The sequence below is a fragment of the Sphaeramia orbicularis genome, chromosome 8 (genome assembly GCF_902148855.1).
Source record: "Sphaeramia orbicularis chromosome 8, fSphaOr1.1, whole genome shotgun sequence".
Lineage (NCBI taxonomy): Eukaryota > Metazoa > Chordata > Actinopteri > Kurtiformes > Apogonidae > Sphaeramia > Sphaeramia orbicularis.
This window is the reverse complement of record NC_043964.1, coordinates 22,259,394-22,274,137: the sequence shown is the minus strand read 5'-3', so window position 1 is coordinate 22,274,137 and position 14,744 is coordinate 22,259,394. Positions and strand designations below refer to the sequence as shown.

The window sequence follows — 14,744 nt, the reverse complement described above, 5'->3', positions numbered from 1 at the left end:
GCGCAGACCTCCACCAAGGCAGATCACCCCCCTACCCCGTTCACCACCAAAATTTAAGCATTTGTTCCTTGTGCCAGTATCAACATTGCCTGAAAATTTCATCAAAATCTGTCCATAACCTTTTGAGTAATCTTGCACACAGACAGACAACCCCCCCCCTTTTCACTTTTTCTACTATATTTACCTTCGCCATTACACTTGACGGAGGTAAATATAGTATAAAAAGTGTAATTGTAACTCCATTCACCACATGATTCTCAAAATGTTTAAATCAGAAAAAGACTGACATGGTGGTCAGTGTCCAGGTGTAGATGTGATCCAGGAGTAGTTCAGGGACATCCGTAAAACAGGGAATCTCAACACAGGTATGCAGAACCGTATGAGTCTCTGGAAGGCGTAGAGGTTTTGTACCAGATCCATCCATCTACGTCACTTATCTGGGTCGTGGGGGCAGCAGCCTGAGCAGAGAAGCCCAGATTTCCCTCTCCCCAGCTGCCTCCTCTAGTTCCCAGATACTGAGGTGTTCCCAGGCCAGAGATATAATCACTCCAGCGTATCCTGGGTCTGCCCTGGGATCTCACCTCCTGGACATATCCTGACCAGATGGCCGAACCACCTCAGTTGGCTCCTCTGGAAGTGTCTCTAAGGGGGAGTCCAGTGTTCCTGCAGAGAAAATTTATTTCTGTAACCTGGTTCTTTCAGTCACTGCACCAGTTCATGACAATAGGTGAAGGTAGGAACGTACAGTAGATCTAGTCTCAGCTCCTTCCTCTGGTACAGACACTTCCCTGGTCTATCTACTGCTTTTACCACCTTATAAATGACCGCATAAAAATCAATATTTATGTTGATATACGCTGTATTTAGTGTATTTTTGCTACTTTCACCTGTTATCAGCTTCGTCATTGTACTTTTTACACTGAATCCACATGTTTTTAACCCTTTCACGCATGAAATAGGAGAACCTTAATCAAGATTTTTTTTCCTGAGTGTTTTTATTCTTCTTTACGCATGAAAAAAACTATGTGATTGAATGTTTTTTATGAACCTATTTTTCATGGAGTTCCAAAAATGTCCACTCAGCTGGACACCATGTGTTTAATTTTTGATGCAAAGAAATATGCATTACTGTCATACTGTGTGAAAACTATCAAGGTCAAGGTCAAGGTAAACTTTATTATCCCCAAGGGGCAATTTGTTCTACAGCCAGCAGTTTCACACTATGAAATAAAAACATTTTTAATGCTGCTAATCTGATGTTTTCTCACATTTTAAGATACTATAATACTAGTTGTTACTCACTCAGATAACGTGCAAAAAAACAACAACTTTTCTTTAAAAAAAAAAAAAACCCTGTTAATTACAGTCTAATAACAATTAGCAATTGATTTACTCTTAAATATGTTACTACAGATCAGGTTTAATGGTAATGGTATGAATTGCAGTGTATGGGATGGTGCATAAGCATCCACTGTATTGGCTGATAAGAAACTAAAACAACAAAATCCATGAATGTAGAAGAGAACAGCAGGAGAATAGCTGTCCACTGTAGTGACCAGTTTGCATGAAAGGGTTAAAGAGTGTATTTACCTTCCATTGGAGGAGAATTTTCTTAGCCCATAAAGGAAAACTTCACTCTTCAGTTTATGACAAACACAAGGACAGGAAAGGAAATAGAAAATTACAGTCTGAAGAATAAAAAAATACAGTATTTGTCTCTAATGCTATGTTCACCCTGCTGGTAAAATTAGCCCAAATCTGACTTTTTGCTCATATGTGACTGATTTTTAAATTTTTTTATGACAGCCTGATTTTTTTTCTAATCAGCTCCAGGTCACTTTCATATGTAGACCTAAATTGAATACATAATACATCTGATGTTTTGTAACGTGACTTTTCATGTGAATTTTATGTCATTGATATGTGACAGAACCCAGCAAAGTGTATATTCACTTGTTCTGCACATGTAGGTCACTTCAGACATTCCATTTGAATTATAATGTGAACAACCACACAAAAAATTTCAGCAAAAAAATTGGAATTGAGAAAAAAAGTCGTGTATAAGGGTTGAATCAGCCTTGACTTCTGTAATGTTTTTCCAAAACCATTCATCAATATTGCAGTGTTGTTTTCACATCTTCCTTTCAACATAGGAAATTTATTTTGTTCTTATACATTACATGGCATATTAAAAATAAATAAATACATAAATTCTCAACAATAATCTGAGTTTAAGAGGCAGAACCAACTGAATTTTTTGCGAATATGTACAAATATTAAAGTGTTTATTTACTATTTTAAAAAATAGTAATAATATTGGAATTGATCAATTGAGACCTGCAGTGTGAACATAGCATAAGATACAATGGAGTAGAAGTATAAAGTTGCATAAAATGGAAACAGTCAAATTTGCACTTACACCACAATTGGTTTGTCATCAATATTCCAGACTTATTCTGCTTGATATAGTCTGATTTGTGACACTTTGTTTGCCCTTTCAGATTCTGCAGACAGGTTTTGTTACGAGAAGCTGAATGCCGAGGGGACGGAGAAGGGAAACTGTGGTACCGGTCCTGACGGTCAGGGCTGGCTGCAGTGTAACAAGCCGTAAGTGACACCATCCGCATCAAATGTCTTCATAAAATCATGCAACAATGTTTACTCCAATCTGTGCCTCAGCTTAAAGAATCAGAATACTTTATTAACCAAAGGGGGGAAATTATGGGGTGTTACAGTCACTCCATTCAAGTATAATAAAAAGTAGCATGAAAGACATTATCAATACAACAGAAAAAGAAAAAACATATAGAATCAGAATCAGCTTTATTGGCCAAGTATGTGAACACATACAAGGAATTTGGCTTCGGTTTTTACAATGCTCACGACATACAGTTCTGACATGAACCCAGACAACATGTGGACCGAGACACAATGTAGACAGTCCACTGGAGACAGAGACAACAATGGGTTGAGATTTACAGTGGATTTACAGTGTGATATGTACAGAGTGCAAATTGGAGTTTTTATACAGTGAGTGGGTGTGTGGGTCCGCTCTATTAAAAATATATGTATATGTGTATATTATTTACAGTGGGTTTTTACATTGTAATATGTACAGAAAGTGCAAATTGAAGCATTTATACAGTGAGTGGATATGTACAGGAATACAGTTTGTAACAATATATGTTTATGTATATATATAAATTATTGTAGTGCAAATACAGTTTTTTACATAGTGCAAATTAGACAGTTTTATAAAGAGTGCAAAGCACCGAGGCATCTGTACGTTGCGCCATCTTGGATTGATATAAATATATACATATATAAAGCTCTAAATATACAAACATATATACAGGGTGGGGAAGCAAAATTTACAATATTTTGAGGCAGGGATTGAAAGACAGTGTATGACCAATTAGTTTATTGAAAGTCATGAGAATTTATTTGCCACAAGAAACTATACATAATAGAAAATGTTTTTATTCTATGTGTCCTCCTTCTTCCTCAATAACTGCCTTTACACGCTTCCTGAAACTTGCGCAAGTTAAGTCAAATATTCGGGTGACAACTTCTCCCATTCTTCTTTAATAGTATCTTCCAGACTTTCTCGTAATAGTTTTGCTCATAGTCATTCTCTTCTTTACATTATAAACAGTCTTTATGGACACTCCAACTATTTTTGAAATCTCCTTTGGTGTGACGAGTGCATTCAGCAAATCACACACTCTTTGACGTTTGCTTTCCTGATTACTCATATGGGCAAAAGTTTCTGAAAAGGTATGGATAATAGTGTTAGGTATGATTATGACATCAATATATGTTTGGTTTCAAAACAATTGACGTAGTGCCTGCTGAGAAAAAACAACTAAATGTTCATTGTAAATTTTGCTTCCCCACCCTGTATATACCAAATATACATATTAAAACACAAAATTAGAACAGCAATTTGTATATGTGCTTGACAATATATTGTAATTATGATAATTAAAGAAATATACATAATAAGCGCAAAAATAGTGTTGTGTGTAATTATAAATATGTGGTTATAAGGTGGAGTGAAACAGTTAAACAGGCAGGAATGATTTTCTGTGTCGTTCAGTGGTGCATTTAGGTGTAATTTGGGTGTTTATTTACTTTTCATGTTTAGGGATGTTTTATGCGGCTTTCTGTTCTGTGCCAACGTGACTATGAACCCAAAGTTCGGAGACCTGCTTGGTGAGTTGACCAGCTTCACCCTCTACCACCAGAACAAGTACCTGGACTGCCGGTGAGTATTCGGGTTTAACTGCTGCATCAGTATTAGAATGTTGTCATCTCCCATCACCATCCATTTGACCTATTTGGATGTTTTTCTCAGAGGAGGACATGTCCTGCTGGAGGACGGCTCAGATCTCGGGTATGTGGAGGACGGGACTCCCTGCGGTCCCAATATGATGTGTTTGGAGCGACGCTGCCTCCCTGTGGTGGCCTTTAACCTCAGCACCTGCCCTGGATCAAACTTTGGACGCATCTGTTCTGACCACGGGGTAAAGGATTCTTGTTGTTTCACTTTAACCCATAAAGACCTAAACAGCCACCAGCGACTAAAAGCATCTACTGATCTAAACTGTTTCATACCTGTTGATCCACTAATCCTATCAATCCATGCAAATAATTGGTGTAAAATGCAGTTTGTCATCTTTTCGTGGTCATCAGAAATGACCCATTTGGATGGTCAGAGGGTCCATAGTTACCTTGGAAACACCATCATCTTCTACAACACTGATTCACCAGTAAAAGCCATGGAGGTTGATAAATGACAGTGGATGTAGATGCTTGTTTTTATGTTCAGTTATTGACATCTTTGCTTTAAAAAAATCAGTTTTTACTTAGTTTTCTCTGTCTCTGACATAATAACCTTCAACTTTAATCTGAGTTTTAATGAACATCTACATGATCAGCAAATTAAACATAGGAAAATACCAGATATACACTTAAAAAATGCAACATACAGAGGATAATATTCTAATAAATGGTGATAAATCACTTAGGAAAAGTTAGATATAGAGACAAATTCTTTCACAAAGTGGCTCTGGGACTTCATGGGTTAAATATTGAGTTGGTGCCTTTAACACTAACAGATGTGTCTCTGTTTCATCGATTTTTATTAACTGCAGTATTATATAGTCATTTAGAATTTACCCAGTCACGTTTTTAGCTGTAGATTAAAACAGAAGTCTTTGAAGTAAATAAGAAGCTTACTTTGTCCAGACAGGCATGAATAGATTATTTTTTTCTAGGGATTCGTGGTCTGAAAGGGACCTGAGAGTATTAAGATCTGATGTAAAATAAAGCTGACGAGACCAGAAAGATCAAAAACCATCATTTGGACTTAGGTAATTCATTAAATTAACAAGCACCCACAGTGGAAAAGAGTAATGTGGGTGTAAAACCATGCAATAAATCCCAAAAACTTTATTTTGCTAAAAAGTAGAACATCGTGTGCTTGTTATCTAACATTAAATTAAAAGTAAAAACTGCTTTGGACAATTTATGGTAGTCTCTTTAACCTTCAGCTTTATTATTATTATTATTATTATTATTATTAATATGGAACTATAGAGATATTAGAAATTTTTTAGACCAAATAAAAGTGGGAAAGACTGAACTGCATGTGAAACAGTACTTCTAATAACCACAGTATATCGTTACGTGTCTGAAGCTTTTTCTGATTTATTTAGTAAGATGTGGGCTATTAAACCAAATTATACAGATTTTCACTGAGTGCATTATTCTTATAATAAACTGACTAAACGATTGGGCAACTGAAAAACTCAGGTTTATGGAACTGTCTGTGTTCACTTAATGCACATCAAGTGAAAACTGTGTGTTTTGAGTGTAAACAACATTTATTCAGTTCTGACATGCCACACTCTTGGGTTTCAGTCCCATCTTATTTTTACTGTTGGTGAATCCTTATTTAACCCACACACTCATACAACCTGAACTTCACCTGTCACCTGTCAATCACATGTCTGCGTTGTGTGACAGCAGTCAGATACTGCACACCTCTGATGCATCTGTCAAAATAAAAGACATCAGGCAGCGTCTGAAGCAATTACACTGCTCTTTGTAAACCCAGTTCAAATGAATGTGTGAAGCCCACCAGCTGAGAAAGCTGCTCTCAGATCAGTCTGCACTATTTTGATGACGTGGTTGTGGTAATAAACAGCTGAAGTCCCGCCCCTTCAGGTTTTTCTCCATGAGACCTGATTTCAGGAAAAAAGTTGTATTACAGTCAATAGTGAGAGAAAAATGTACTGATTCCCTTTGAATTATGCATCGTTTTCCACATGCGATGGTCTTCACTTTAAAGTCAGGCGTGTGGTAAAACTGAAATATCAAACTGTGACAAAACCTGCATATTAAGACTACACACCTGAAGTTATGTCTTTGTAGCTTTTTCCATCCGTGTTCTGGTCAGAGTTGCTGAGGATTTCTCTATGAATTTGACACAGACGTGATTGTAATAATTTTCACCTCTTTTAAAGGTGCGGGAGACTTTCATGACCGATTTTTCATCAGATCTGTAAAACCTCAGTCATAGCCTAAGTATCAGGAATCTGTAAATCTTTTTGTGATTACTCACCTGAATCTCTTGCAATATGGTGAACAATTTCGAAGTCCCATCCGCCATAAACAAAACCATTTGTTTACAAACTGAGCCAGGAGGTAACTTTGGAATTTTGTCACAACGTGCATTGTGGGAAACGGAGGTTCGCACAGCCACCTGACAGCAGCAGTACAACCATATGGTATTATATGGATGAAACACGACGCAAAAAATGGCTGAAATGTGGAAATGGCTGGAGGAATATGCATAAAGGGAAGAGAGCTCCTGCCGTTTCCACATCGTGTCTGTAGCGGCTGCCGCTATAAGGGTCCAGTTCTACCCCTGGGATGTTTTTGCCAAGTGCAAAAATTCCACAGTCTTGAATTGAATTAAGCAAAAAAATTTAGCTTGAATTAAGGAAAAAAAATCTTGAATTAAGCCAAAAAAAAAAAAAATCTTCAATTAAGTAAAAAAAATCTTCAATTAAGCCAAAAAAATCTAAAATTTAGCAAAAAATCTTGAATAAAGCCAAAAAAATCTTCAATTAAGTAAAAAAATAAATAAATCTTGAATTAAGCCAAAAAAATCTTCAATTAAGCCAGAAAAAATCTTCAATTAAGTACAAAAATCTTGAATTAAGCAAAAAAAAATCTTCAATTAAGTAAAAAAAATCTTCAATTAAGCCAAAAAAAAAATCTCAAATTTAGCAAAAAATCTTGAATAAAGCCAAAAAAATCTTCAGTTAAGTAAAAAAAAATCTTGAATTAAGCCAAAAAAAATCTTCAATTAAGTACAAAAATCTTGAATTAAGCAAAAAAAAAAAAAAATCTTTAATTAAGTAAAAAAATCTTGAATTAAGCCAAAAAAATCTAGAATTAACAACTTAATTTTTTTTCTTTGTTTTAGTGCAAAAAATAACATTAAAGTATGACAATATTTACATTTACAAACTATCCTGAAACACTAAAATGTGAACAACCTGAACAAAAATGAACAACCTGAAATGTCTAAAGAAAATTAAGCACAATTTTAACAATTTTTCTGCCTGTTCCTCAGAATTTAGTGTCTTTGTAGATCTGATCCATAATGCACATGTAGAAATGATAAATTGAGGAATAATATTGTTAAAATTGCACTAAATTTTCTTACGTTTTTTAATTTAAATTTCAGTTTTTTCAGGGTGTTTTTTTTTTTTTTTTGGATAGTTTATAAAAGTAAATATTTTCATAATTTAATGGTTTTTTTTACAGTAAAACAAAGAAGTTTGGAGTTGTCATTATATATAGGTTTACCAATATTCTGTCTGTTACTAAATTTTTTTGTGTGTTTGTAGATCCACTGTGATCTGTAAGTTATAATATACATGTGTAAATGATAAACTGAGGCATAATATTGTTAAAATTACACTTATTTTTTTAGTTTGTTCATGTTATTCACATCTTTTGAAAGGATAGTTTGTAGATGTAAACCATCTCATAATGTAAATTTACTTTTTTCGCTCTAAAACATAGAAAAAAGTTTGGAGTTGATATTATTTATACATTATTATGTTATTATTTTTCTGGTCCGGCCCACTGGAGATCAAATTTAGCTGAATGTGGCCCCTGAACTAAAATGAGTTTGACACCCCTGCCATAAAGGTTGGGAACCAGTGTTTTACTGGATGCTTTTATGACAGTTTGATGGTCTGTTTGTCTGATGTACCCTCTCCGTTATTCCTCAGACCTGCAGCAACGAGGTGAAGTGCATCTGCGACCGGGACTACACCGGCAAGGACTGCAGCGTCTTTGACCCCATCCCTGAGCCCACGGTCCCCCCGGGTCCTGAGAAGAAAGGTCCATAACCCCTGTCAGACTGACCATACCTCTCTCTCTGTCCGCCTCTCATATCCCCCTCATAGTCTCCACCCATCACCACTGTAGCTTCTCTATGTACTGATACAAAACCCTGAAAAAAACACACACAAGAAAAACAGTAGTTCACCTGATTGTTTTTTAAGAACATCAGTATTTAGACCACACAGTGTTTTCTTCCTTCCTGTGGAGTCTTGGTTTCAGTGTATGGAGTGTGTGGGTGTGTGTTAAGACATGTTTACCCATTAGAGCATATGTGCATGTGTAGTATGTTATTATTGTACGTGTGTGTGCGTGCGGTGCTTGTGGACAGTGTGTGTACTTCTTGCAGGCACTGCCTTTCTTCAAGTGTCTTCCTTACTTTCTTGCAGTCTGCCAATGACACAGAGCAATTGAGCAGCTGTTCTCATAGGGCCAAAAAGAGCCAAAAGAGCCAAAGCCACCCTGAGCAAGAGGGTGTCCAGCTGAAAGAGCAGGAGAGTGGCAATGAGAACAAAGTAATACAACACTCTCCTTTTTCTGTTTGGTTTTTCTTTGGTTTATTTCTCTGTAACCGTTGTCTCCCTGACCTCCTGCGCTCACCCGCCCGTTCTCCCACCTCCCACCTCCACCCCACGTACTGGTTTCTTCTTCTTCTTCTTCTTCTTCTTCTTCTTCTCCTCCCTCTTCTTCTTCTTCCTCTACTTCTTCTTCTCCCTCTCCCTCTTCTTCTTCTTCTTCTTCTTCTTTTCCTTCTCCTTCTTCTTTTTCTTCTTTTCCTTCTCCTTCTTCTTCTTCTTCTCCTTCTTCTCCTTCTTCTTCTCCCTCTTCTTCTTCTTCTTCTTTTCCTTCTTCTTCTTCTTCCTCTTCCTCTTCTCCTTTTCCTTCTTCTTCCTCTTCTCCTTCTCCTTCTTCTTCTTCTCCCTCTTCTCCTTCTTTCTCTTCTTTTTCTTCTTCCTCTTCTTCTTCTTCTTCTTCTCCTTCTCCTTCTTCTTCTCCCTCTTCTTCTTCTCCTTCTTCTTCTTCATCTCCCTCTTCTTCTTTTTCTTCTTCCTCTTCTCCTTCTTCCTCTTTTTCTTCTTCCTCTTCTTCTTCTTGTTGTTCTTCTTCTTCCTCTTCTTCTTCTTCCTCTTCCCTTCTTCTTCTTTCTCCCTCTTCTTTACTCTCATCCTCCCTTTCTTCATCTCTTTCTCGTTCTGTCTGCAGTATTCTACACCATCTGCCTCTCTCTTCCTCTCTCTACTTGATGTCGTTGATGTACAGTGTTGAGGCTGTCCTCTGACGTGTGTTTTTTAGTGGTGTTGTTTTGTTTCTGCCCCCTCCTCCTCCTCCTCTTCCTCCTCTTCCTCCTCCTCCTCCTCCGCACCCTTCCTCCCCCCCTTCCCCTCCTTCCTCTGCGCAGGTCCCAGTGGCACCAATATCATAATAGGGTCCATCGCAGGTGCTATTCTCCTGGCAGCTATAGTCCTAGGGGGAACAGGATGGGGATTTAAGTAAGAGTTCTGGCATGCCTTTGTGTACCTGTCTGCTTCTACCTAAAGGACCCCCTGCCCCTCCCACTCTCACCTCTCTCTAAAATAGATGCCCGTATGCAACTCATCGCCCAACTTTCCCGGGGAGGGGAAACGGGGAGTCAAGCCTGAGCCGTGCTAATGCTTGAACTGCTTCTGGCGTTAAGCTCCATATGAAACATCACACCGGTTCTTTTGTTTTCTTTGACCGAATCGTTGATTAAACCCCCCCTCCGAGCTCCATCCTGCATCTCTTTCTCTCCCTTCACCTCCCCCCCTTTCATAGTAAGCGATAGGGCAGGACCGAGACGCTAATCTGCCAGGAAAACCACCACTGCAGCACATGTATCATAGACGTTCCTCCACTGGTGCCACATCTTGAAGTTTCCCCCGACCTCACAGTAAAAATAAGTGCAGTGTTACAGTGGATTTACTTTAGCATACATTCTATTAATATGCATTGCCTTTGGTGCTATTTTAGCCTGCATTCTCCTGTTTTTCTCCTATAGGCAGCACCCTAATCCCATATGCCCTCGCTGAAGTGTTTCTTCTGCACTGTTCCACCTGTGCATGTTTGCTATTGTTCACTCCTTATACTCTGACCTGAAAGGACTGCTTTAATTTAAATCGAACATGCAAAAACTATGAAAATCACCAGAAAATATAGTAAATATACATAAGTTTTATCATATGTGCTTAAATGAGGAATTTATAGGATTTAATCAATGACCTAATGTTTATTTTAGGAACAAACCTCATATTCTTTTTTTATTTGGAAGATTTGGAACATTTCAAGTCATTTATTTTTTCAAACTGGACTTTTTATTAACCCTTTAAGATCTAGAGGTATCTTTGCAGCAACTTCCAAATACATTTTTCTCTACTTTTGTAAGCGAACTGTCACCATTTATTATATTAGGCAAGGCAAATTTATTTAGATAGCACCATTCATACACATGGCAATTCAAAGTGCTTTACAAAAGCATAAAATTACATTAAAAACATAGATATTAAAACATTAAACAAAAGGAAAAGATAAAAATATTATCCTCTGCATTTTGCATTTTCAGATAAGTGCTTGAATTTTAGTTTAATTTGTAAAAACCCAGTGATAATTTTGCGGCAGTTCCCAAATTATTTTTTTTTCTCTAGATTTAACCTTTCTTACATGATTTATCACCATTTATTACAATATTATCCTCTGTATTTTGCATTTTTTTCAGTGAAAATCATGTATTTTCTGATGATTGATTCACTGATCATGTAAATGTTCATAAAAGCTGCGAGTAAATGCAAGGGTTATTGTGTCTAAACAGAGAAAATGGAGAAAAAATGACTTTTTCAGCAAAATTTTCCATTAACTGAACGTGAAAACAAGCATCTCTATTCACAGTAATTGGTCAAAAAATGTTACAGAAGATGATGTTCACTACGGAGGCTCTGAACGTCCTATGAGGGTCATATATGATACCACTGAAAACCTGAGTAGCTGTATTTTACATAAATTATTTACATGCATTGATAGAATTAGTGGTCAAATAGTTATAAAATGTTTAGATCAGTAGATTTGTTTTAAGTCTTTGAGGGTTAAACAGTTCATTTTTTTTTCAGGTTTACTTAACACACAAAATGCAATAGCGAGGAATTGTTTCAGGGAAAATTGATGAGAAAAAGAGAATTATTAGGAAGTAAAACATCCAAATATTATAATATGAACAGGTTGGATATACACTATATGGAAAAAAGTATTGGGACCTGTTGAATTCAGGTGTTTCATTGCAAACAATGGGCTAGAATGGCACATGTCACTTTAGAATTTTATATTGCATTAAATATCATCATGACACATGTTTTGATTTCATATTTTATTTAATTAATCATTGTAATTGTTTTAAATGTTCTATCTCTAGATTTCTTTATTATGTATTAAATGTATCTGGCCATTTCTGCACATCACACTGGAAGAAAATTCAGGTTTTAAACTTAAAAGAAATATTAATTTAAAAATGTATCATATATATTTGGTATTTTCATCTTAATAGTATTACAGTGGGAAGTTCTACAAGATGTAGGTGTGATGTGTCCACATATTTTTGTCCATATAGTGTATAAAACAGGAAAAAACCCTTCTCTTAAAATATTTCAACATTTCTTTTATTTACTTGAATAATCAACAGTACTTTTTGCATTTTAGAATTTATAATACAGAAAATTATCTTAGTTACCTGCTATATATCATATCAAAAATATCCTGCTGACCGTTGTTAAATGGTTAATGACAATGATACTGTGGTGATTTATAAACAAAATGCTGAAATCTAATAGCAGGTCCTTTCAGGGTCAGAGGTAAGTGTCCGTGCATGTGTGCATGAGCTGTTAGTTTTCTCTTTACACTCCAATTTCTGGCTTAAAAGTACAGTTTATAATGGGGAGCCCTGTTAAACCTTATGGGACAGAGGGTCGGGGCCATGACAACTGTAGTCCTGCTGCATGTGATATCATATATTTAATCATAAATGTGTGTAATAGTTACAAGATGACAGATAAATGAGTAATCGTCTGAATAATTGAATTGTGCTTAACCCATTTTGCAGTTAAAAGTAACATTTTGGGGGTAAATCTCCCAAAAAAAAAAAAAAAATTCAAACTCAGATTCTCAGACTAATCCAGCCCATTAAAACCTGATAAAATAGAAGGATTTAACATTTGTAACTGAAACTAAGAATTAATTAACTTATATTTTTATTGAAGCTTGTTGTTACTTTTGCTGCTGCCTCTGATATGTCTAAATCTTTATCTCTTTTCCTTTGCGTTTTCCCCTGGGATGCAGGAACATTCGAAGAGGAAGGTATACACTTCACTAAATTCACCCTCACATTCACCTGAAAATCACCCCATGTCTCATCCCGTCAGAACATCATGTCATCATTTTATTCCCTTATAATTACATGGAAAAAAATTGGTTATCCGTTTTCCCAAATCTATTGAATTCCCTCTCGTTAAATGTCTTCATCTGTTATCGTCTGTGCATCAATATGTTTCTATTTATTAGTTTACTTTGAAGGGACAATGCACCTTAATGAAGATATGTATGGAAATATGCCAGATTATAGTGATTATGCTAATTAACCCCCCCCCCCCCCCCAAAGGTTAGGCAAGGGGTATTGTTTTTGGTTCAGTTTGTTTCTCCATCTACTTCTCTTTTCTTTGTTTTCAGTGCCTGTAAAACGATAGCTCCGACTGCTTTTCAAACCTGTTCATACAATCAATCTCACAACAGCTCTTGCCCATTTTTTATTAAATATTGTTTTAAGTTTTAGACGGTATTGAAGCCAATGCTGCCACTCATCTCCCTCTTTCTGCCACTCAGTGGGCGGAACCGCGGTGACGTCACATGCATACCCTCTATAGGGCCACATTGCCATGGTGTCAAATTTCATGTTTAGAAACAGACATGCCAGTGGAGAAGTTATTCAGCTGAAAATGCCAGTGGAATTTACCATGAAAATAAATAAAGTAAAGGAATGAACTGGATCAGAGGATTTAGAACCCAGAACCACGGGTCAACAGCTAGTAGCGACATACACATTCTATACATCCACATAACAGAAGAACATCAGCCATGGTCGGACAACAGAACGCAATCCAAACAATAAGCATTTAAATTAGTAAATATCTGAAACAAGCTGATAGTCCGAGACTAGTGTATGTCATGGATAATTTAATAAAACAAAAACCAGTAAGACAAACGTTGCCGATCCAACTGTTCTAGTATTATTTCTGTACCACTAAAACTCAATGAACGAGGCAAAGAAGAGCAAATATAAGTTGTTGAATTATGAGGTAATGATTGTGAATTTTGTTTTACCTTTGCCTTTTTTTATCATAACTTGGTTTTATATAAATGAAGCTTCTGTTATCGGCTAATCCATTATTTTGTGTCCCATTGAAATGATTCCGACAGGAAATAGGTTTTAGCTAAAATGTTGCAGTGATGAAATGAAAATGTTTTTGTTTTTTTATCCAGGACTTTTGAGGTTTGTAAAGTGATATTGTAAATCAATTTGTGTTGTTTTAGTGTCTGATTTTCTGTCTTCTACTCCTTTTCTTCCAGATCTGGCGGAGGATAAGCTGTCTGTCTGTCTTTCTGTCTCGGTGTCCTGTCTTTTTCCCGTCTCCTCCTCGCACTGTGTCGTTTTCACATCGGAGAACAGGGGAACAAAAAGTCTTCCACTCCTGTCCCAGATCTCTCCAAACCTCTTCCGATCGTCTATTTTTTTTTTTTTTCTTCCGTGTGCTCCTGTCGTCCGTCCTCCTACCTGGCCCCGCCCACCCTGGGGCCCGTGAAGCTCCTCCCATTATGACCAGCCAAATCATGTTCCTGCGGCTGCTGCCAGCTGGCCGCTGAGGACCGCGTCTGGGCCACGCTTTGAGCGAGCAGGTGGTTCTCTCTACGGGAGGACGCCGGGGTCTTCCTCCAGTCCGGTGGCTTCACGAATGCGCTTCGGTGTGTGCCGTTCTGTGTCCGTCCTCTCATATCTCAGACAGTCTGAAAAGAACATATCAACGGTGGACCAATTTAATACGAGACACGTCTTTCCAATGCCTGCCTGCCTGCACACAAACGTATCTGGCCACCGACTGAGTCCACAGATAAAGGACTGGACTGGTCAAATAAGAGACTGATCTGGAAGGAGTTGACTAGTTTTGTTTTTTTAACAAAGTAAAGGACCGATGTTCCTCTAAGTCCAGGCCTTGACTTGGTGCATCTCAAAACGGACAACGATTTGTTTCAAAGTTTGGCAAAAT

The 14,744-nt window shown here is 37.0% G+C and overlaps 1 protein-coding gene across 3 annotated transcripts in view; it reads left to right on the top strand.

The window, feature by feature from the left end:
* LOC115424719 (disintegrin and metalloproteinase domain-containing protein 11-like) overlaps positions 1 to 14,112 on the top strand; it is a 51,218-nt gene extending 37,106 nt beyond the window's left edge. The window contains exons 20-26 of one of the 3 annotated variants that reach the window (XR_003936125.1): positions 2,502 to 2,607; positions 4,148 to 4,267; positions 4,358 to 4,526; positions 8,316 to 8,427; positions 8,817 to 8,942; positions 12,766 to 12,783; positions 14,050 to 14,112. Coding sequence is in view for 1 of the 3 variants with exons in the window: in XM_030142123.1 (XP_029997983.1) it covers positions 2,502 to 2,607; positions 4,148 to 4,267; positions 4,358 to 4,526; positions 8,316 to 8,427; positions 9,827 to 9,917; positions 12,766 to 12,783; positions 14,050 to 14,065 (632 nt within the window). In the remaining 2 variants the exon portion in view is untranslated. Of the gene's footprint in view, positions 1 to 2,501; positions 2,608 to 4,147; positions 4,268 to 4,357; positions 4,527 to 8,315; positions 8,428 to 8,816; positions 8,943 to 9,826; positions 9,918 to 12,765; positions 12,784 to 14,049 lie in introns of those variants that run through there. The other 2 variants (XR_003936126.1, XM_030142123.1) reach the window with 2 other exon arrangements.
* Positions 14,113 to 14,744: the final 632 nt, after the last annotated feature.